The sequence below is a fragment of the Varanus komodoensis genome, unplaced genomic scaffold (assembly GCF_004798865.1).
Source record: "Varanus komodoensis strain SLA01 unplaced genomic scaffold, ASM479886v1 scaffold35, whole genome shotgun sequence".
NCBI classification, from domain to species: domain Eukaryota; kingdom Metazoa; phylum Chordata; class Lepidosauria; order Squamata; family Varanidae; genus Varanus; species Varanus komodoensis.
In genome coordinates, this window is record NW_025335856.1 from 422,439 (window position 1) to 443,565 (window position 21,127).

Below are 21,127 nucleotides of genomic sequence, written 5' to 3' on the forward strand. Positions count from 1 at the left end.
GGATTTGGGTTTTATTTGGCCTATCTCCATGCATAGGACATGTTTGCAAAAATGTGGTTTGGGCAGGTTCATTCATCCACTGTTGGCTGCAGCTTGCTGACAAGTGTGGGAAATCCAAGTTTGCTACTGCATCATGTATGGAATAGACACAAGAAGCTTATTTGTAAGAGGCATTACTCGCCTCAGGGCAAAGAACTGGCAAAGAACAGACATAACACCCAGCAATTCATGCCTCCCTACAAGGAAATCAACCTGGCTGCTCTGAGTTAATCCAGCCCTGATTAATAAGAAGTAATTATTCCCTGTTTTCCAAGACAGGGCAATCCCAGCAACTTGTGGATTGAAGGAGCAACTGGACTTCAGGTGGCATCTTGCACCTGAATTATTTCACATTTTCCAGCATGTCCAATGTATTTCATCTTCTGCGTTCTTTGCATTTTAGAAAAGAATCTTTCAGGCCTTGTTCTCACTTACGTGAACCTCATGTAAGATGAAGGCTTACGTGGTTGAATGCTTGTTAGTCCAGAAAAAAAATATCTGCATAGAAATCTAATGTGCTGAGCAGGGGGAGCTAGCCTAGAAACCTCTGCCTGACACAACTTTGATGTGTAGGGATCTTTCATGCATTTCAGCTCTGTAGGTACTCATCTGCATTCTAAAATGTATCATTCAGGTGCAGCTTTATCATCTGAGGGAGAATACTTGGTCTAAGCCAATCCTATTTTACTTGGGTCCCCACATATGGGACCCAAGTTTACCCAAACATTTGGACAAACTTTGGAGCTTAGCTTCAGAAAAGATGGGTGTATTTATGTCAGTCTGGAGATAAAACAAGTGAAAAATCAGCTTCTACCTTCATACAGTGCATGCTGCCACCTGCTGTCTCTTTTTTTGTTTGTGGGATATTTTTAAAAGGAAGAAGATTGTCTCTCTTCCATTACATTCCCTCCCTGTGGTGACATAATCCAGTTGGCACCTGCTGCCCATGTTCCTGTTCACCTTTGCCTCCTTCCCCAGGCCTCCTGCCCTCCCTTGATGCCGCCCACGCAACCATTTCCCACCTGCCTTTCTGCCTGCAGAAGTGAGAACCAGTTCCATCAGGGTGGTGGCTCTTGGCTGACAATCAGGGCATGCAGGGGAGACTGAGGAATCAGAAGAGGAAGCTGTGGTGGAAAGGGGCCCTTCTGATATGCATGGGTCTGGGGAACCAGTGGGAAAGTTTGAGATGAGGACCTAAAGTGCTGATTTTAATGGCTGCCCTGGGAACCTGGTTTATCCCCACGGGAGCCATCTAGAACAGCTGCTTTTCCCCAGAATAAGATGGGGTGGTGCAGTTCCAAAGCCAGTTCCAAATGTTCCCTGACGCACCAGCCTCATGAAACGAGCACTCAGCCCCAGGACAGGACTGTGGCAATGTGTGGGTGAGATAGTGGCAGGCTGGAATCACCCAGGCGAAAAGGAAGAGGTGTCCCCATGCATACCTCTTTCTCCCATATAAGTGAATAGTTGTTCGCCTGGGGAAGAGGAGAAGCCCAAGTTTTTGACATGGTGGTCCAAACATGGCTTCTACACTGACACCTGGATCCCATAAGGTCTGTATAACCTGCGAAGATACAAATTCTCTATAACTACAGACCCTCTGTACCTCCCTCACAGATTGTTATTATTGTGTTTATATTTTGGGCCCATGTCTGTCCAATAAGGTCTCAAGATGCATGTCAAAAGTTTTAGCCCTAATACCAATCACCACCCTCTCCTTAGAGAGAAAGAGAGAGAGAGGGAGAGAGAAAGGAAAGATTCCTAAGTGTGGAATTCAGAGAGGAAATTAATAGCCTCCCTTTCATGAAGCATAAAACCTGTTATTAACTTCTGGAGTTTTGTGTTTTGTTTTTGCAGTAGGGTTAGAACAGCCTTCATGCAAGTTTTTTCCCTGCTCTGGGATTTTTCTGCTGTGTGTTCCATTATACAACACAAGGTGGCGCTATGGCATAGAGCACAATCACAAGATGCAAGAGGCTTCTATATTGAATAGTGGGACCATCTGGAAAAAATATCAGACTTTGCTTGCTCTAACAAAGCTGTGAAATGGGCTGCAAAGCTTGGGAGAGGCCCTGGAGAATGCCCACATTGTGAAAAAGCCCCACAGAGTTCCATGAGTGAGGGATCACAAGCACACAATAAATGAGGAAATGCCATGTCTATTCCATCTGCATGCAAGAGGTGTTTAAGCTCAGAGTAAGCTCACTGGGTGACTTTGGGACAGTCGCCCAGTGAGCTTACTGAAGAGTCTTAGAGTCTTAGTGTAACCTGCCTCACGAGACTGTTGTGAGGATAAGACCAAAAGGAGAAGAAGGATTATGTAAGCCACCTTCCTTTAAGGAAGAAAGGTAGGATATAAATATAATAAATAATAGTTTGGCCTGCAGCTGCACCTAGCAGTTTTCCTGTGCTTTTTCTGCACATCTGTAGAACTGTGGCATAGACACTGCCCTGTTTACAGACCCTCCAAGAGTAACTGCCCTCTTTCTTATCCCGTCTGTATGTCCTGCTGAAAGCACAACCTACAGGGGGCTTGCCAGCCTCCAGCTCATCTCAGGGCAACGTGCACCATGATGCCCATGCTGTGTCCCATGATACCCAGCCAACTCCACGCTGCAGGTGGCTCACAGCTGCCTCAATCCCTGCTCAAGGTCCTGGGCAACACTGTGCCCGGCCTCACCTGGGTGGAGGAGGGTGCAGCAGGAGAGACCTTGGACTGGTTTTGATAGGGAAGCAAACATGAGGAAGGATGTGTATTGGGGAGAGGAGAGCAACACAGACTGGCAAACGAGGTGGTGCTGAACAGGCAATGCCAACTCTTCAAAGGAGACTTACTTCTGAGGTGGATTTGCCTGTGTGATAAGAGCTGTGGGGGCTCTGTGAATTTTGCAAGTTGGAAACAACCTCTGTAGATCTGAAGGAACTTTGCTTCAGTGGAATAGCTAAAGCTATTCTACAGATCCTGCTTGGGGGATTGTTTTTGTAATAAGATTTATTCCTAAGCTTAATTGGGATTTGGTCAAGGGATCTGATCACTGCTCAGATCCAAACAGACAAGCAAACATAGCTCTCATTAGCTTGGGCAGCATTCATGGTCTGTTTGTCCTTTCCACAGCCTGCCAACCAGGGTTTTATCGCCACTCTTTGGAGATGGAGCAGTGCCTCAAATGTCCCCCAAACAGCTCCTCCAGTTCACCTGCAGCCACAGGCTGCCCCTGCCTCAAAGGCTTCTTTCGGACATCCACCGAGGACCAAACTGTCGCCTGCACCCGTAAGTCCGTATGGGAGAAAAGCACCTTCAGGGAGGTAGAATGGGCCCTTTGGGGAGCCAAGACCCATTTGCACAGCCCTTGAGATGCATTCACTGTAGTGAAGCAACGGGATTGTATCTGCATTTTCATGCTAGCCACTCCCATCCCTCACTTTGGCTATTATAGGATGTGGAGCAGATGCACAAAGAGAGGGGTGGTTTAACTCCGTGTCCTGCAATGGACCCAATGACCTTCTGGCCCCTTCCAACTCTACTATTCTATGATAGAATCCAGTGCACTGAACCAAATAACCTCTCCATTTCTCCCTCTGTTTTTCTGGGTAAGGGCCACACAATCCCTGTCTACGCTGAAATAAATAAAACATGTTTTGTCCAGTTGAGCTGTGCCCAGGGACAGCACAAGAAAAAAAATTACCTTGGCCCTCAGGTGAATGGGCCAGCACAGAACTCTGTTGGGTGTGCATTGAGTATATCAGTTTTGAGATCTCTGAAGACAGGATTCAGAACTCTTTGGAAGGTCAAGTGTTTAACTGAACTGCCTCCCTCTTTTGCCTTCCCAGGCCCTCCTTCGGCTCCTCGCAATGTCAGCTTCTCCCTCGTGGGGACCCAGGTCTCCCTTTGGTGGCAGCCGCCCCTTGACCACGGTGGCCGCAAAGACCTCTCCTACAACGTCTCGTGTCAACGCTGCCACTACCTGGTCTGCGAACCCTGCGAGAGTGGCGTGCTGTTTTCCCCCAGCGCATTAGGCCTCACCAGGCCAAGTGTGGTTGTGGATGGCCTGGAGGCTTATACTAATTACAGCTTCATTGTACAGGCTCATAATGGTGTGTCAGAGCTGAGCCCTGCCTCACGCAGAAGTAGTAGTTCTCCTGTCTGGGTGTCTGTGGGCCATGCAGGTGAGTCACTGTGGTGAGTATGGGGAAGAGATCTTTCCGGCCTCAGGAAGTGAGCAAGCAAAGTAAATGAAAGTTCTGTCAGTAGCTGAGCTGTATTTCTCCTTATGCCACCATTAACTAACTGCAGTGGGGGAGGTGTACGTGCATGTGCACGTATGTACATGCAAGTGCGTATGCATGTGTGCTTGCTTACAACAGATACTGTTATGCAGGGATCTGGATGTGAATCCTTCACTAGAGTCCTAAGCAGTTCAGGGATGGGAGTCCTGAATAGCTTCCTGCCATATCCTAATCCTACTTTAACAATGGAGGTTTACTTTTGATCCCTGTCGAACTACTCCTGACTGACTACTCCTGTAAATGGGGCAACTCGTACTTTTGCATGTTTAAAAGAGAGGGTCCCTTTAGGACATAGGTCCAAGAAGACAAAGCATCCTGAAGCTCTTGCCATGAAGGGAGTGAACAAACTGCCCACCCCACTTTTGTAACCTAAAATCACCTGGACCTTTGGTTACATTTGACAGCCCATCTTTTGACAGCTGTCAAATGTAGCTAAAGGGGCAAATAAACATACCCACAGGCCCCCCCCACACACACACACACATTGCGCACCCTGAGCTTCCCCGTTCCCATACTCAGGCAACCATAAACATCTGCAGTTGTGCATGTACAGAATATGAACTGAAGTAATATTTTTGCCAGATATTGTGAAATTGGGGAAGATAAAAATATGTTTGGCAAACATAGGCAGCTCTCCAAGGTTGCAATAGGGCATTTGGGCTGTGTGTAGCTGTCAGAACAGAGGTTGCAAAAACAGCTGGCTTTTGCAATCTCCAGGGAAAAGAAGTTTAAAATGCAAAAAGGCCGCGGCAAGCACTAAGTGGCTCATGATCATTGCAGGAGGGGGAAGAGAACTTGGTTATTGTGATATCTGCTAGAATCCGCACAGGAGGACTGAGCAGGGAGGGGGAGCAAGAGGACCAACAACCTGTGGCAATCCCAGTTGGAGCACCGTGGGTTGCACACCAACCCCGCCATGGCTCATTGCTTGGGTGCGTCATCGTGACACGCAGACTCACCCAGAGAGAGAGCAGGATCGTTTTCTCAGTCTCCTTCGACCTGCACTGGAGGGCAGTATTACAAATAGCAGCATTCTGATTCCTTGTTCCATGGTATCATGATGGACATGCAAAGCATCCCTTGTTTCTGAGGATGCAGGTTGGCACACTGCAGGAATGGTGAAATAAAGATGTTTGATCTCCATGAGTGCACAGCACAAGGTCACTCAGGACATACTTAACCTTAGACAGGTTGTGACAGGAAGGCTGTGTGCCAGGTCATTGGCTGTGCTCACACCAGGAAGACACTGGGTATTTTACACGTTCTTCCTAAGAACTGAGCAAAGTTTCAGAAAAACTGCCCAGCCACAGCAACTGCCTGAAGAAATTCATAGGGCCATTCCATATCCTGCTTTTTACATTCTGCCTCTTTGCTTTAAGGAGTGTGCCATTTCAAAAATGCTTCCTTCACCCACACATCCATATCTATGGACCATTTTCTCATGATCTGGATTTCAGCAGCTCCACCCTTCCCCCCACTGTCACCACAGGCCATCTTGCCTGCAAGCTCTCCATAAACAAGACCTTCAAATCTTTATTACACTTGGATCCCATCTTTCCTCCAGGAAATCAGGCTATCCCATTTCATATAGCAAAAGCTCTGTGGGAGACGTTAGGTAGTTCTGAGGTAGAAACCAGTGAAATTCATGAGTAATTGGAGGGAAGGGGGTATTTAAAACAAAATACTTCTAATGAAAGCAACAAAGAGCAACTATTGAGTATCAGTTCAGTCAGTCAAAGAACGCAAATTATGAACAAAGGAATAATAATCTAAAGACATGGAAGTGTCTTCTTTGCCGACAAACTGCTCCGCAAGCAAGATCTGTCTCTTCTCTACTCTGGCCCCTCCAAACATCCTAGATATATCAGCTTGCTTTTCTACTGCAAGGGCCCTCTCTCTGTGGAAGTCATAGGCTGGTGCTACCTGCACTGAGCCACGAAAGGCAGTGATGTCCACAACCGATGATGTGAGAACACATGATCTAGCTACTTTCTCAGCCTCCTGCAAAGGGCATGTGACACTCTGACCCTCTCCTCTTTCTTTCTGCACAGCCCCAGTCATCGTGACCAATCTTGTCCTGGATAGGCGGAATGATACCAGCCTCTCTGTGACTTGGCTACCTACACGGCATCGCAGCCAGAGCTCCGTGAACTATGAAGTTATGTACTTTGAAAAGGCGAGACAGACTCTTCTACTGTATCCCCTCCATAAAATGTTTTCCTTGCCTTTCCTGAGCTGCCCAAGTCCTAGGAAACAACCCAGTCGTTTGCTTCCCACAGGGAGAAGAGAAACACTACACTGTGCAGCACCTCCAGGAACCCCAGGTGACCCTGACAAACCTGCAGCCTGACACGGCATACCTGCTGCGTGTGCGCTCCATCACTCCATTGGGACCTGGACCATTTTCCCAGGAGCAGGAATTCTGCACTCTTCCACAGGGTAGGCCTTTAATTCCCCACTGTTACATAGAAGAGGGATTTGCCAATGGACCAAACGCGATGCAAGTAGCTATCCAGATTGGAATTTTGTCACGGTGGAAGGGGTTGAACTTTATGCCGTCTCCCCAGTGAAAATCGCTTCTTCCCAAAGCTGCTAATTCTAACCATGGAAAGAAAGAACCTCTTGCCTCCAGTAGAACCAGGAGCCCATCAAGCTGCCCACCTGTGTCCTGGCAAGCTACCGAGAAGGCAATTCGGAGAAGACCCATGGTGCCAGTGGCGTGGCATCTTACTAGCAGTGGGGAAACTACAAATCCAATCACAGTCATTGGACATCTCCCCTTCCTCCCACAATAGTCAATATTGCTGTTTGCTGCTCCTAAGAAATATTTATTTATTTAATTAATTAAAACTTTTATATGCCGTCCTCTCATGCCCCGGGGATAATAGCAACAGAGCCTGCTGAATGGAGCAAATGTTAAACCCAGAATCTTAAAATGCAGTTGTGGCATGCACGGTGTCCTCGCAAGCAAGCACAGAACAGGATGGCAGCAAACGCTTTTCAAAGTGGCATAACCAAAATACGATCTTACTAAAATATGGCCTGATTTTGTCCCAGAGGACTTGGTTGCTGGGTGTTGATACAAAATGCCCTTAAATAAATACAGAGCCTGAAAGGAGCAATGAATGATTTAAGTTCTGTGTTGCAAAAGACGTCATGCAAATGACTTCCCGTTGGTGCCTGTGAGCTGCTTCATCACTTGGATAGCAGTCAAGTTGCGCGCAACTACCACGATACTACATCAAGTTCTACCAAGTGTGAAGAGCAGGTACTGGTCCCTGGACATTTCGGGACACAAGCCAGTGGGTTCTGTGGCTTTCTGATGCTTGCCGGCTGCAGGTTTAGGGCTGCTCACTTGTTTTGCACATTGTATGCATTTCCTGTGGGATACACTAGTGTAACTGTCTGTGTCAGGCACAAATTTATTTGTTTAACTTGCATGTTGCCCCATTATCCATAAGCTCTCTGGGCAGCTCACAACATGATTAAAACGATACAGTCAGTCATAACATAAAATGCAGTGTGATGTCTTTCTGCCCTCCATCTGGTTCTTGATGCAGCAAGATAAATAACATCAGCAAAGACTTTTAAGAGGCAGGAAGAGAGGAAATAGCCAACTGTGGTTTCTTTAAAAAGTGATGAAAATGGAATTTGGGAATGAAAAATATACTGGAAAAATTACTAATATGCCACTCAGCATTGAAAGTGTAATTGGGGTTTGGCCAAACCACCCACTTACAAGAGTTCTGTGCCCATCCTAATACTAAAGATAGCGTTTGGGGGAAATTTAGCATTTATACATTGGATGGACACTTCACAGCTGTCCTTCTGGTGACCTTATAGATCAGAACCTGGCACCAAAACCTGTCTCCCATGACAGCAAGAGCTGTGCTTCTGGAAGGTCCCCAAGTTTTGGCTATTCCACCTCTCCTTCTCATCCTGACTCATCCCATTCAGCAAGTTCTAGTGACTCTTGCAACATTTTCCAGGGGCCTGCCAGGAAGAGGGGACAGGGAGGCCACTTCTGCCAACACTGTTGATCCGGGTGAAACTTGGACCCAACCCTAGGAATGGATAAAATAACAAGAACCGACTGAAAAATAAAAGAAAAAACCACCCACGCTATTTGCTCAAAAGGGTTGGGGTCCCCTCTCTTCATATGTATATTAAAGCACTTAGTGTATCAGGATTGTGCCCCCCAGGACACATGTATGCCAGCCCCGGCTAAACCACGTGCTACAAAGTAGTTCTGTGCCCCCCTTCCATATTAGAGCTAGCAGTAATGCCTGTTGGGTGGAACATGCCATTAAAACTTTTGTACACTGAGTCTAACCCACGGAGTCCTCCAAAGAGGTGCAGGGGGTGCCTTGTTCTTGGGGTTCTGTTCTGTGTGCGGGGACCACTTCTGCACTGCATCCAGGGTGGGTGGGTGAAAAGCAACATTGTGGCAGCTGGTTGCCATCCCACTGCCCCACCAGAGATTAAAGAAATGGGCTTTCACAGAGGCATACAAATAGGGCCATTCCGCCCCGGGAATGAGGGCAATAACCTGTCCTTTGTCCTTGCAGACACCGGTGCACCATCTGGAGGAGTGATTGTCTCAATTATCTTCGGAATCCTGCTGTTTATTGGTCTGCTTGTGGGACTCTTCCTTTTTCGGCGAAGGTAGAGATGGCAGTTCCCAGGACTAGAGGCAGTGCGAAAAAATTCTCTTGACACAGATATTGGCTGTGCTTGCATCTCCGACTCACGGCATCCTTTTCCAACTGACTTTTGTTCTTGTCCCTTGCAGGAGAGCTCGGCATCACCGAGCACGACCGTGCCACAAGCAGCCCAGCTACGACCGAGGTGAGAGCCCAAGGCTGGGAAAAGCCAGGGAGTGCTGGAGCACTTCTGGGGCCTTAGCAGCCGGTTGCCTGCCCAGGAACCAGGCAGGCATCCAAGAGCACCAAAAGCCACCTCAGTGGTGGGGAGAGCGAGATTAGGAGGGGCGAGGGGAGACAGTTAACCTTCCCCCACTGGTGTTCTCTTGTCCCTTGCCTTTGAAGGTGGACAGAGGGAAAACCTGGGAGGGTGGTGGGCGTGAGGAGCAAGCTCTCCTGTCCCCTGCCATGCCTTCATTCCTGCTCCAACACTTCCCCGCCTCCTCCCCCAGCAGCTTTTCCCTTCTGAAGTGGCATCACTTGGTCCTTTCCTCCATAGGGGACGTTTGAGAAGGGCACTGTATCCATTTCAAGGCTGATGGTGGCAGTGGGGCTGGGGAGGGCAGGCACAGAGGTGGAGTGAATCTAGGTCCTGAAAGCTGAAGTGCAATCCCATGCCGACTTGGGGAGAATGCCGGGAGGATTGGGTTTTTTTTTTTTTTCCCTCCTGCCTAAACTGCACCTTTGGGCTTTAATGGGGTAAACCTGTTGAAATGCCTGGGATATATGCCAGTCATGAATAATACTCTGTCATGGTGGGGGCAGTTTTCTTTAGGGAACACCAAGTGAGGTAGGAATTCGAATTCAATGTGAACATGCAAGATGGTAACTGCAGATAGTCAGATACGTTTACATAAATGTAATTGTGATGGTAATAAAAATTGAACACAGCTTTAAAAACACTAAGTATTTGCCAGCTGACCCTCCTGCCCCCCCCCCCCCCACACACACACACAATTGCTTTTGCAGTCATAACACTGGAAGCCAAAACGGGCTTAACTATTACTGGACCCTGAGCAGAGCCGTTCTTGCACACGTTTCTTCAGGAAAGCGCTGCCTGCAGCAGTGTCCTGCTCTGCCTGCTGCCTCTGGCCCAGTCCCCCTCCAGGCCTGTTTTAGGGCAGGTTCTATTTACCTCCATGAGATCTTCCAGTCTTATGTTGAGGACTGGGCTGTGTGGGTGTCATGAGACAGGGAGAAGGAAGAGCCTGGGTACGTGAGGCGGTGCCACACGGAGATGGGTAGAGACCCATTCTCCCCTGCAGAGGAGGGCGGGACACATTCCAGTGGAGCCAAGCTCAAGGAACCAAGGTTCAGTTTGGATGCCAGGGAGTACTTCCTGACAGTTAGGACCCCGAGGCTATGGAATGGGCTTCCATGGGAGGTGGGTGAAGCCCCATTGATAAGGATGTACAAGGATAGGCTGGGCATGCACGTGGAAGGCATGTCATGAGTGGAGCTGGCTGGAGCCAGGGGTCAGACTAGGTGGCCTGGGAGGCCCCTTCTGACTTTCTCTGTTTCTATGTTTCCTTGGAGTAAAGACCTTCTACACTGGGGTTTCCCTGGAAAGGAATTTCTGACACTTGGCACCAGTCACAAGGTCCCTCCTGAGACACCCTAGTCTGGCCAGCTGCCTGCAGAGTTCTTCAGCCCTATTGCCAAGGACCCCCCCCCATTTGGGGGGGGGTACCCCAGTCTTTGGCCTTTGCTTCCCAAAGCCCAGAAACAGAACTTACCAGACCCTTTAAAAAGACTTAAAACATAAGCAGTAGCTTTGTAACCATTCATGTGGGAAAGGGTTTAGTGAGAATTCCCTTTCCAAACCACACAGCCAAATATCCAAATTTTTACAAGGGCAGTGGAAAAGAAACAAGGGGAAAAACCGAAGGAAGGCAGCAATCACAACATTCTACATAAAATCAAGAATCCAGTAACTATCCAGTCACATTATCTACTTAAGTCTTTGGTCTCAGAGGATAAAGCCAAGTTTTTGCAGAGAGGATGGAAATGTTTGTAAGGGAGCATCTGGTGTCCAGTTAGGGGCCATATGGAATGCTCTAGTATAACTGAGTCTTTCTTATGGGACTTTTTGCCTAGTAAACACCAGAGACAGATGGTTGGTCTGTCCAGTAATGTGATAGCCTCCGTTTCCGATGTCAGTGATCCACCCAGCTGATCAGAAAACGACCCAGTGGCTGGGCTCCCTTCTTAATGACTGTAACGTAGGTCTCAAAAGCCTTAGATGGCTGGAACCAGTCAAGAAAAGGAACTAAGATTTGGGTCACATTTTGGAGGGGAGAAAGGTGAGGCACAGCTAGTTTAAGTTGCCCAGCAGGGCACCATCTGAACCAAGTGCTCTAGGGGGGACTGTCAGTCTGTTAGAAATAGGCATGTGTCATGCAAAGCCCATCTCTTCTTGTGCCAACAAACATTTTCCTCCCCTCAGACTCTGTGGAGAAATCATTCATAATGAAAACTCTCCTTACAGATGAGATCTGGTTGAAACCTTATGTGGACCTTCAGCCCTATGAGGATCCCAGCAGGGGAGTCTTAGAATTCACGAAGGAGCTGGACCCCTCTCTTGTCACCATTGAGACTGTTATTGGTGAAGGTGAGTGTCATTAGGTGCTGCTTTGCTATTGTGCTCAGGAGATCCCATTTCCACACATTCCTATATCCGCCATCTTTCTTTTGGACGTTCCACAGGAGAGTTCGGAGAGGTCTATCGTGGGACTCTGCGCTTGCCAGGGAAGGAACGCCTTGTTGTAGCCATCAAGACCTTGAAGTCAACCTACTCAGATTCAACATGGTGGAATTTCCTGCGTGAGGCAACCATCATGGGCCAGTTCAATCACCACAACATTGTCCGCTTAGAGGGAGTTGTCACCAAACGTAAGAGCACAGTGCTGGTGATGTGAGGGGGCCGTCATCCGTGGCGATGGTGGCAGTGGATGGCAGCAGACCGTACTGCAGAGAAGCTCCAGTGAATGTGAGGCCAGTGGTTGTGAAGTTGCCCTAGTTTAGGGTTGGGCAAACACTGGCCTTGCATGCCAAAGGGACCAGGTTTCCACTTGCAGGATTGCCTTGCATCATGGCCCCAGGGAACCGCTGCTAGCCAGAGTGAACAAAGTACTGGGCTAGGTGGGCCAAAGGCATATTGTCTCAGATATTGCCTCTTCATATACTCAGAAGGGGGAAATGATCATTGTATTTGGACTGGGATAAAACCAGGGGGGCGCTGACAAACTGAAGGGTAATTAAGTGGGGACAATTTAAAGCTGCAAGTTAACAGCAATGGTCATTTTCCTTTTTCATCCAGGAAACCCAATGATGATTATTACAGAATACATGGAAAATGGGGCACTGGACACCTTCTTGCGAGTAAGTGACTGGACCTCAGTTTGGTTCAGGCATGTGTCATCCATTTAGGCCTAGATCTCACTGAGGTGCTAAACTTGTGTGTGGGCTGCATACGTATCTCTTCAGACTGCTCTAAATATTCCCTTTTTTCACATATGCACAAAATCACCCCATGTCTAATATGAGCAGGTGAGAGAGAAGGCCAGGCTAGAACCTGGCTCCCAGTCAGTTAATAACCTGTTGTTACTGGAAGCCAAATTCTAGCTGAGTATCAAGAAAAAGATGCTTGCCTGTTGGAACAGTATGGCAATGGAACCAATGACCTAGGGAGGGTGTGGGCTCTCCCACACTAGAGGCATTCAAGAGCAGCTGGACAGCCATCTGAGAGCGCTGGTTTAACTTGGAGTCCTGCACTGAGCAAGGGTTGGACCCTCTGACCCCTTCCAGCCATACTATTCTATGATACTATTGCACAGTGTTGTTTTTTGTATGGACCATCATTTAATCATCTTGCTCAAACCCCCTGTCAAACCCAGTCAACTTTACTCTGGTGAGTCAGGTGCAGATATGGGTTACCACCTCTGTAAATACTAGGTCTAGGTAAAGGACAGAAACTGTCCTTTTTTGCTAACTCCACCAAGATGGAGCGCTTTATGGCTTGGACTCAGATAGCTGAAAGAGCACCTGCTTCCCCATATGAACCGGACTGCCCTTTCGGGAACTTCATTAATGGCCACCTCACTGCTTGCCCCTGCCTCCTGAGAGCGGAGAGCATATTACCTGGAGGTAGGGCCGTTTCTCGAATGGGTCTTCAGCCAATGCCCACATTGTTAATTTTTATGCAGTCTTGTTTTTTATGGATTTTATTGAAGCCCCTTCTCATGGCTATTTAAAAATTGGAATCGCTTTCTGCGGCTTTTACCATGGATGCCACCTTCAGAAGCTTTCACTCTTCAAAGGGGACTAGAAATAATTTTGAAATATTTAGTTAGAGGTAAAATAATTCAAGATTCTAATATGATGGCAAGTTTGCTACTCAGATGAACTATCAATAGTTCGGCTTGATTTTCTTTATTCGTCCTACTTTTCCTGTTTTGTTCATTTTCTTTATTAATTTGATGCTTTAACGTTTCCTGCTTTGGGAGCTCTTTTGTTGAAAGGCTAGCTTTTTAAAGGGAAAAGGCAGCTTTAGGACTGAAGTTCTTGCACACCCTCATCACCAGGCCGAATGTAGCCCCTCAGCCAACTACAAGGGTCCATCAGGAGCACCATAAAGCTCCAGGTTTTGTCATCTGTCTGGAACTGTTAAAATAAGAGAGTGGAAGTATCTGGCAAGCCACCATCTGTGGCTGATGACCCAGCAAATTTGTTTTGGTTGATGACAAGTTCTACAGCCCTCCCTTAAACGCAATAGCTGAGCTCTGAAAGTTCATACCGATCAGCAAAGTGCGCAGTTCCTGGCTGCAAATGGAGGTTTCTCTCCTCTTGCCGCTGCCATTTCATGCCACAGTAATTTCAGGCTCCTTCCTGAGCAAGCAGGCAAGCACAACGAGAAGGCTCATCTTCTCATCATGGGTGCTTTTCAGGAGAACATGGACAAGTTCAGTTGCGTGCAGCTGGTGACCATGATGCAGGGCATTGCCGCAGGGATGACCTATCTGTCAGACCGCAACTACGTACACCGGGATTTGGCTGCGCGCAACATTCTGGTGTCTCATAACCTTCAGTGCAAGGTGTCTGATTTTGGCCTTTCTCGGATCTTAGAAAACGACGTGGAAGGAACTTACGAAACAAAGGTAAGGTGAAAACGTGCTTAAAAATTGAGAAAGGGAAAATTGCTGGCATTAACTTACAGCAGGGAAAATGAAAAAGCCACAAACCTTTAGATTGTGGATGCAATGTGGCAAAATGCCTCGGTGGCTTCCACCTCAGTGACAACTTTCCAGGCAGTAAAGATACAGGCGAGTGGTTTCTTAGCATGAAGGAAGGCCCCGTGAGAGGCTGGTCCATTGCCCCTATCAACCTAGATTCTTCTTCATGGAAATTACAGCAGAAGATGCACACCATGCTGCAAACCTTTTCATAAGTCCTTACACTCAGACCTGCCATCCACCTGTGCCAGTGCAGGCAGTCCCTGAGTTAGGAACACCCCGTACTTAGGAACAAACCACCATAAAGCCTATTACTTTTAAAAAAAAAATTGCTGCAGGAAATCGTCATTGCCATAGAGAGGGAGGAAGTGAAAGGGGAGCGAGGGAGGCCTCCAAAGCATCACCATAGGGAGAGAGGAAGCGAAAGGTGAGAGAGGGAGATCTCCAGAGCAGGCCTTGCTCTGCCCATCTGGAGAGGAGAACCTCTCCGGTATTTTCTTCTTGCAAAGAGGGGACACTGGTGAATTGGAGATATTTGCTCTTTTCCACTTTCACAGGGGTCCTGCACCCCCAACCCCCGCAAATGTGGAGGACCGGTTGTTTGTGATCCCATTTACATACAAGATGAATTTCCATTTTCTCAGGAAAAGGTGGTGTTCGTAACCTGCGGACTGCCTTGTACTCAAATGAGCAGTAGCTCAGGCCCACTTTTAGTAGTGATTCACTTCTCTAGACCACAGAGCTCCACCAGTATTCAGGGGTGAATATAAATATTAGATAGCAATAAGGAGGGAAGCCCTTTTATTGAAACAGGCATTGGACCAATTAAGTTGATCTACCTTATTTATGCCTGGAGGAATGTTGTCCATGGGGTCGTGATGGGTCAGACACGACTTCACGACTAACAACAACAACAGCAACCTTATTTATGCTACCTTGTACTTTACTTGTAAAATGCTTTAAAGTTGCTGCTGTTGGTGAATATTTTAGACAGATGCGTATTTCTTCTGCTGTGTTCTTGGTTACCATGCTTATTGTTTGAGTGGTTATTGCTTGCATAGTTGTTTTATTCTTAGCTACGATGGGCTCTACCTGAAAACTTGAAAGAAAACAGAAGTACATTTAAAGGGAGAAGCCACACTTCCTCTGATCTGTTTTCTGCCTGCCCCTGCTTTGCTCCAGGTGTTTTGGACTTCAACTCTCACCCTTCCTGCCCACTGGCTGTGCGGACAGTTGAACTTCCAAACATCTGGAGAGCTCGCCTCTGCCCACTCCTGCAGCAAAGGGTAGAGGACCTTGCAGTCCGTCCCTGTTGTTCCCATTTGAGTTGCAAACTTTCTTCAACAGGGTGGCAAGATTCCCATCCGATGGACAGCTCCTGAAGCCATCGCCCACCGAATCTTTACCTCTGCCAGTGATGTCTGGAGTTTTGGCATTGTCATGTGGGAAGTACTGTCATATGGCGACAAGCCTTATGGGGAGATGACCAATCAGGAGGTAAGCGAGTGAAGAAAACACAGGTGGTCCCCCCAACAAGCAGACCGGGAGCATGATAAGAACGTGCGCTTTAGGCTTTCCTGTAGCCCAAGATACCACCTCTTCCAGACCATGGTTTCCGCAGCAGATAGTCCCATTGAAGGAAGCCTCACCCATGATTCATGAATGCACTTACTTGATTTCTAAACTGGCATAAATCCTCACAGGATCAGAAACACTGTGCTGGATCCGAACTTTTTGTTTCACAGGCATGAAGTTCTGCTTGGAAAGATGGGAAAGTGGCTTTTGCCAGTTTCCCCTCCCTCTGCATGTCCCAGCAGCATTTCCCCTGTGGTGTTGGAGGGTCTCCAATCCCTCCAAAGTGCATTTTTGTGGGACTTTGAGAACTGCTCAAGGAGGGCGACAGCAAGATCGCCCCCTCCTCTGTTCAGCTGGTGGTAAAAGCAGCTTCCAGTGGGTGGAAGGAGCATTTCTGGCCACAAGCAACTTTTGCAGGATCCATTGCAATGGTGTTAAAGAAAAATGCAGTCTGTTTTTAAATGACTCGTGCATATGTGAACAGCATCATAACAGGCATTCTAACCTCTCAGATACAGGAGGTGATATCTTTCTGTGTTATCATTTGTCAGCTGCCGTTTTTCCAAATTCTTTTATCAAACTGTAACAAACTTTTCAACAACCCGGTGATCATTCAGTCACCTAATCAAAATCATTAGGTGATGAAAGGTTTTGAATGGATTCATTAGCTAAGGATGCAGTCTTTTGGCTTCCTGTTTTCTGGAGTATCACAGAATTATTTGGAATTCCAGCCTCAAGATTCTGTGAACTTGGAGGTGGGACCCTGAAAGCTGAGCCACTGCTGGGCCCCACAGCCAGCAAGGAGAGGACACAAACGGGCATGCGGGGGCAAAGATGAGGCCAATAGCTTGCTTTGATTCTGTCTGGGGCTCCAGCTTCCTTCCCTCACCCTTCCTGGCGCTTGATCCAGGTGGCCAGAAGTGGCCAGCTAGAGACAGACAAACCAAGGTGTGAAGCACAGCCGGGCCCAAGAACACAACCACCACACCTTGTTTGGGGCGCAGGAAGCACATGAGCCTCTGAGTTCATGGGGCTCTCTGCATTGTGGGCAGGGGTGACAGGGTTGTGCCCAGAATACTGCAGTCCCAGCTCCAAAACATTCTCAACATTTGAACTTGACACTCCCGAGAAAGTGGCCGTGTCAGGAACTCCAGCCTCAAATTGTTCTGTAGAATGTTGGCCTGGGTTCAGAGGTCTCTCTCCTTATATTTGGACAGGTGATGAAGTGCATAGAGGATGGATACCGGCTCCCTCCACCTGTTGACTGCCCATCCATCCTTTATGAGCTCATGAAAGTGTGTTGGTCATATGATCGGACACGGAGGCCACGTTTCCGGGAAATCCACGTTCAGCTAGAACACTTCATCTCTAGTCCACATTTGCTTCGAACTGTGGCTGATTTTGACCCCAGGTAAGTGAAACAGGATGATCAAAGCTGAGGACATTCTGTACTAAAACATAACAAACATTTCTACCAGGAAAAACTGAATTCTGTAGCCTGTAAAAAATGATGTGTGCAAGAAGAATTCCATACAAAGTACCCCTTTTGTGCTTTGCACGCACAGCTGCAGAATTGTACCATGTCCTAGTCAACCCTCCTTTTGGTGCCTTTTCTAAATCACGTACAAAAGAAAGCATTTGTGACAATGTCATGGGTAAGAACAGTGTCTAAGCCGAACTGGGTTCTATGAAGAAAATGACGCCTCAGTTCCCCCATTCCAGCCCAGGACATTATCAGTGAATTCAGGGTGCCATAAGCTCCGCACAAGAGCAGGTATTTCTTTTTAGTCTGATGGAAGGGGATCCAGGTCACCTCATATTCTGCAATGTTAAATGCCACATTTGTTCTGAAAACACCTGTCTGTCTTATCTATAGGGTGACACTTCGTCTCCCCAGCTGCAGTGGGTCTGATGGGATTCCTTATCGGTCAATTCCTGAGTGGCTGGAATCCATCCGTATGAAACGCTACATCATCAACTTCCGCACTGCCGGCCTGAACACCATGGAGTCTGTCCTGGAACTCTCTGCTGAGTAAGTTTGGGATTGTGGGCTTGGGGTTCTGCCAGGGAAGCGGGAACTGCAGATAAATGCAAGCAGAGGTTTTACAACTGCTGTGGAGAACTTTCTGCAGACAGGACTGGCAAAGGGATTTTAGCTACCATCTTAGCTGCAAAACTGGCACCTCTCGCACCATGTGAGACAACAGCTCACATAGCTCCCCAGCTATTTGATCCTGGTACTGGCCATCACCCTGCAAAGCTAAATTTCAGCTGTTCCTAGGATCACCACTTTTGTTCCGGGACAGTGGGATGAAATGCAGATCTTCAGCAGGTAGAAGCACTTTCCTGGCAGGGACATAAGCAATGAGGGAATGTTTCACCTGCCCATTTTCTGGGTGTTAAGCAAAAGTTCAGGCGGAGAACCAGAGAAAGGACTGGTGACAAAGAGTGCAGAGAATGTGTGATTTCAAGGCATGCCATATGCATATCCTGTCCCCATTTCCGTGGAACATCATCCCTGAGAAACACACGTAAGATTACACCCCAAATTATAGGGGTGGGGGGGAGAACGTAACATTTAACAGATGTACATGAAAATAATCACATATACCCAAGAAATCATCATCAGTCTGTTGGTGTGCAGACCGATGGCCAGAGGGTGCTGGTGACAGCAGCCATGACTCTTCAAAGAAATATACTGTTTTCAAACGTGTTCGGTTTGCTTTGTAGATTGTATACCATAATTATGCCCTAATAGACCAACACTTTTACTGGTTCAATCATTTTTAATTTTAGAAAGTTTCACTCCTAAAAGCCCACCCCTCCCCAGCTGAATTAGCAATTAACAGTTAATTTTTGGATCTGTCGTAACACCTTCAACTGCTGCCTCCACCTGCACTGAGTGTGTAAACGCCGCCTTGTGAGACAGCACACAAAAGTGGTTATTTCTAGGTCAGTGCCATTCCTCGGCCTGTTGAGTTTGCAGGAATTGACTTTGGAGAGCAACTTCTTGTTATCTGCCCACGCATACTTTTCACTCTGGAAAAAAGAAGTACTTTCTGGGACTCCACAGCTCTGTGGAATCCCCTCTACTGTGTGAGTAGCAGTTGTCCCTCCACGTCTGCTGGCTGCTAATGTTTCCTGCCCTTCTGCTTCCTTCAAGGGACTTGAAGCAAATGGGAGTGACTCTTCCTGGCCACCAGAAGCGGATTCTGTGCAGCATCCAGGGCTTCAAGGAGTGATGGTCTCACCCCACCAAGCTGGCCGCTAGGCTCCACGCCTCAGAGAAGGCTCAGCACTGAGCCCAACGGCATCGAGAGAGGCAAAAGAGGACCACGGGACGGGATACTGCCATTGTCCATGCTCACAGCAGCCCGGACAGCCAACGTCTAGTGGCAGAGCCTACAGCCAGCCTTTGCTGCAGTGACGTGTTCACTGGGCCCCAAGGCACACAGGCTGGGATTTGAGCTACCCAGGGCAGGAAGCGACACTCCAAGGGGCTCCCTGCAGATATGAAGCCAGATGAGTGGTGAGCGCTTCCAAAAGCAGGCTCCTGGCTCTTCCGTTTCCTGCATCTTCTAGGCTCTCTGCCTCCTCTCCACTACTGTGTTTTCACTGTGCCTGTCTCATGTCACAGCTGCCAAGGAAGCAATGTGTGCTTGCGATTTTAAGCAGTGATTGAAGACATTCTAGCAGTAAAGCCATATCCAGCTATGGGGGTCCCCTTCTAATGCAAAATCCTGGGCCCTCTTGTTGCTTGCACAGTTCATGGGGGCCAAGACCTTCTGTCCCCATAGCGCACACCTGTTGTCGTCGTCACACAGCAGGTTCGACCCCATTGGTACTGCCCCGACCCTAGTTCTTTTGTATGTATCTTTTCTCTCCTGGAGTCTCGTGTCAGAAGTAGAAATGGCTTGTTTACAGCAGGGCATCACTTGCTGCTGGAAGCTTTGCTTCCTCAAGTTGAGGACCTTGCCTATATATTTAAAGTATCAGGAAAGGGTGTAGGGGGAAACCCAGGCCTGGAATTATCATGCGTTGTATGTATGATTTTGTAAATAAACTCATGGCACGGAGATCAAATTTTGAATTTTTGCTCCCATTTATCAACAGCTTGTAGATGTCGCTTCCCTATTGGTTTCCATGGAAACTGTGCAGGACTAGCATCCTTTTAACATGTGTGTGTTGGGGGGCTGCATATATTACTCCCTGTATTACTCCCCTTAAAAAGTGGGGTGGGGGGTAAGCTTGAAAAATTAAGAAATAGCTTTCAAAATCAAGGCTGTACTCCCAAGTACTTACAGGCAAACCTGGACGAAATATTATGGTAACAATGGGATGAAGAAATGAAAGGCACCCAAGTTGCCTGCAAAACACAGACGAAATCTGTACATCCCTACTTCTTACATTCTAGAGCATTCTAGCATCCCATTTTTGCATCCACAAAAATACCCAAAACCTGCATTTCCAGAATCTCAATATTAAAAACAATAAACTATTTGTGCAACCATTTGCAGGGCAAACAGACAAAAGACGAGGCAAACCACTGACGGACCCTTCAGTGTGTTGGTTGGGCACTCTGGAGGGCCTGTCAGCAGCTACCAAAACCAAGAATGTAAAAGGTGTTCTGCCGGGTGTCGGGAAGGGAGGGGAGCTGGGCAGGAGAGTGGCTCTAGCTGCAAATTCCCCTGGAAGGCTGCCTAGCAAGCTGAGAAGCTCCAGAAAAGTCAGATCTTTTGTTGGGTGACCCGTGAGCTATTCTCACAACAGTAATCCTATCATGGCTTATTGCCATCACATCATGAACCAAACCACAGCGAGGTTTTTGGTACCTCTTCCTCATCAATTCTGGGAAGCTAGGTGGCAGGAAAATTATTTGAACAGAGTCTAAAGTTTGCCAAAGTACAGAAATACAAAGCCCAGGAGTAAAGCAGGGACATTGACTGTTCTGGGCAAGGTTATAGAGGAGTAACAAACTATGAGCAACTCCGCTGACATCACACAATAGCTGTAGGGAAAGAAGAACTGTTAAAAGGAACTCAAATAAAAGCACAGATCCATTTATATGCAAGGCACCAGTAAATGCTGGGTGAGGGAAGAGGAATTTAAGAATATAAAGGGCTTTTGAGCCGCCTCCTCTACATATGCATTCAGAGTACATTTACTCCCAGGTAAGTATCCATGACTGCAAACCACTCTAGGAAGGCCAGCATTTCATCTCTGCCAGTAGCATGTAGACGGGGCAACCAGTGGCAAGCAAGAAACTGAAACACAGCTCAGGCTGTTGCTCTG

General features: G+C 47.6%; 1 protein-coding gene across 1 annotated transcript in view; it reads left to right on the plus strand.

The window, feature by feature from the left end:
- Positions 1 to 19,900, plus strand: part of EPHA1 (EPH receptor A1) — a 70,711-nt gene extending 50,811 nt beyond the window's left edge. The window contains exons 5-18 of the mRNA XM_044439609.1: positions 3,155 to 3,310; positions 3,871 to 4,206; positions 6,378 to 6,502; positions 6,606 to 6,765; positions 8,895 to 8,991; positions 9,119 to 9,174; positions 11,518 to 11,640; positions 11,736 to 11,921; positions 12,349 to 12,410; positions 13,976 to 14,185; positions 15,608 to 15,757; positions 17,053 to 17,246; positions 17,712 to 17,867; positions 18,999 to 19,900. Of these exons, the coding sequence (XP_044295544.1) occupies positions 3,155 to 3,310; positions 3,871 to 4,206; positions 6,378 to 6,502; positions 6,606 to 6,765; positions 8,895 to 8,991; positions 9,119 to 9,174; positions 11,518 to 11,640; positions 11,736 to 11,921; positions 12,349 to 12,410; positions 13,976 to 14,185; positions 15,608 to 15,757; positions 17,053 to 17,246; positions 17,712 to 17,867; positions 18,999 to 19,077 (2,090 nt within the window). The 3' untranslated portion in view covers positions 19,078 to 19,900. The remainder of the gene's footprint in view (positions 1 to 3,154; positions 3,311 to 3,870; positions 4,207 to 6,377; positions 6,503 to 6,605; positions 6,766 to 8,894; positions 8,992 to 9,118; positions 9,175 to 11,517; positions 11,641 to 11,735; positions 11,922 to 12,348; positions 12,411 to 13,975; positions 14,186 to 15,607; positions 15,758 to 17,052; positions 17,247 to 17,711; positions 17,868 to 18,998) is intronic.
- The last annotated feature ends 1,227 nt before the right edge of the window (positions 19,901 to 21,127 follow it).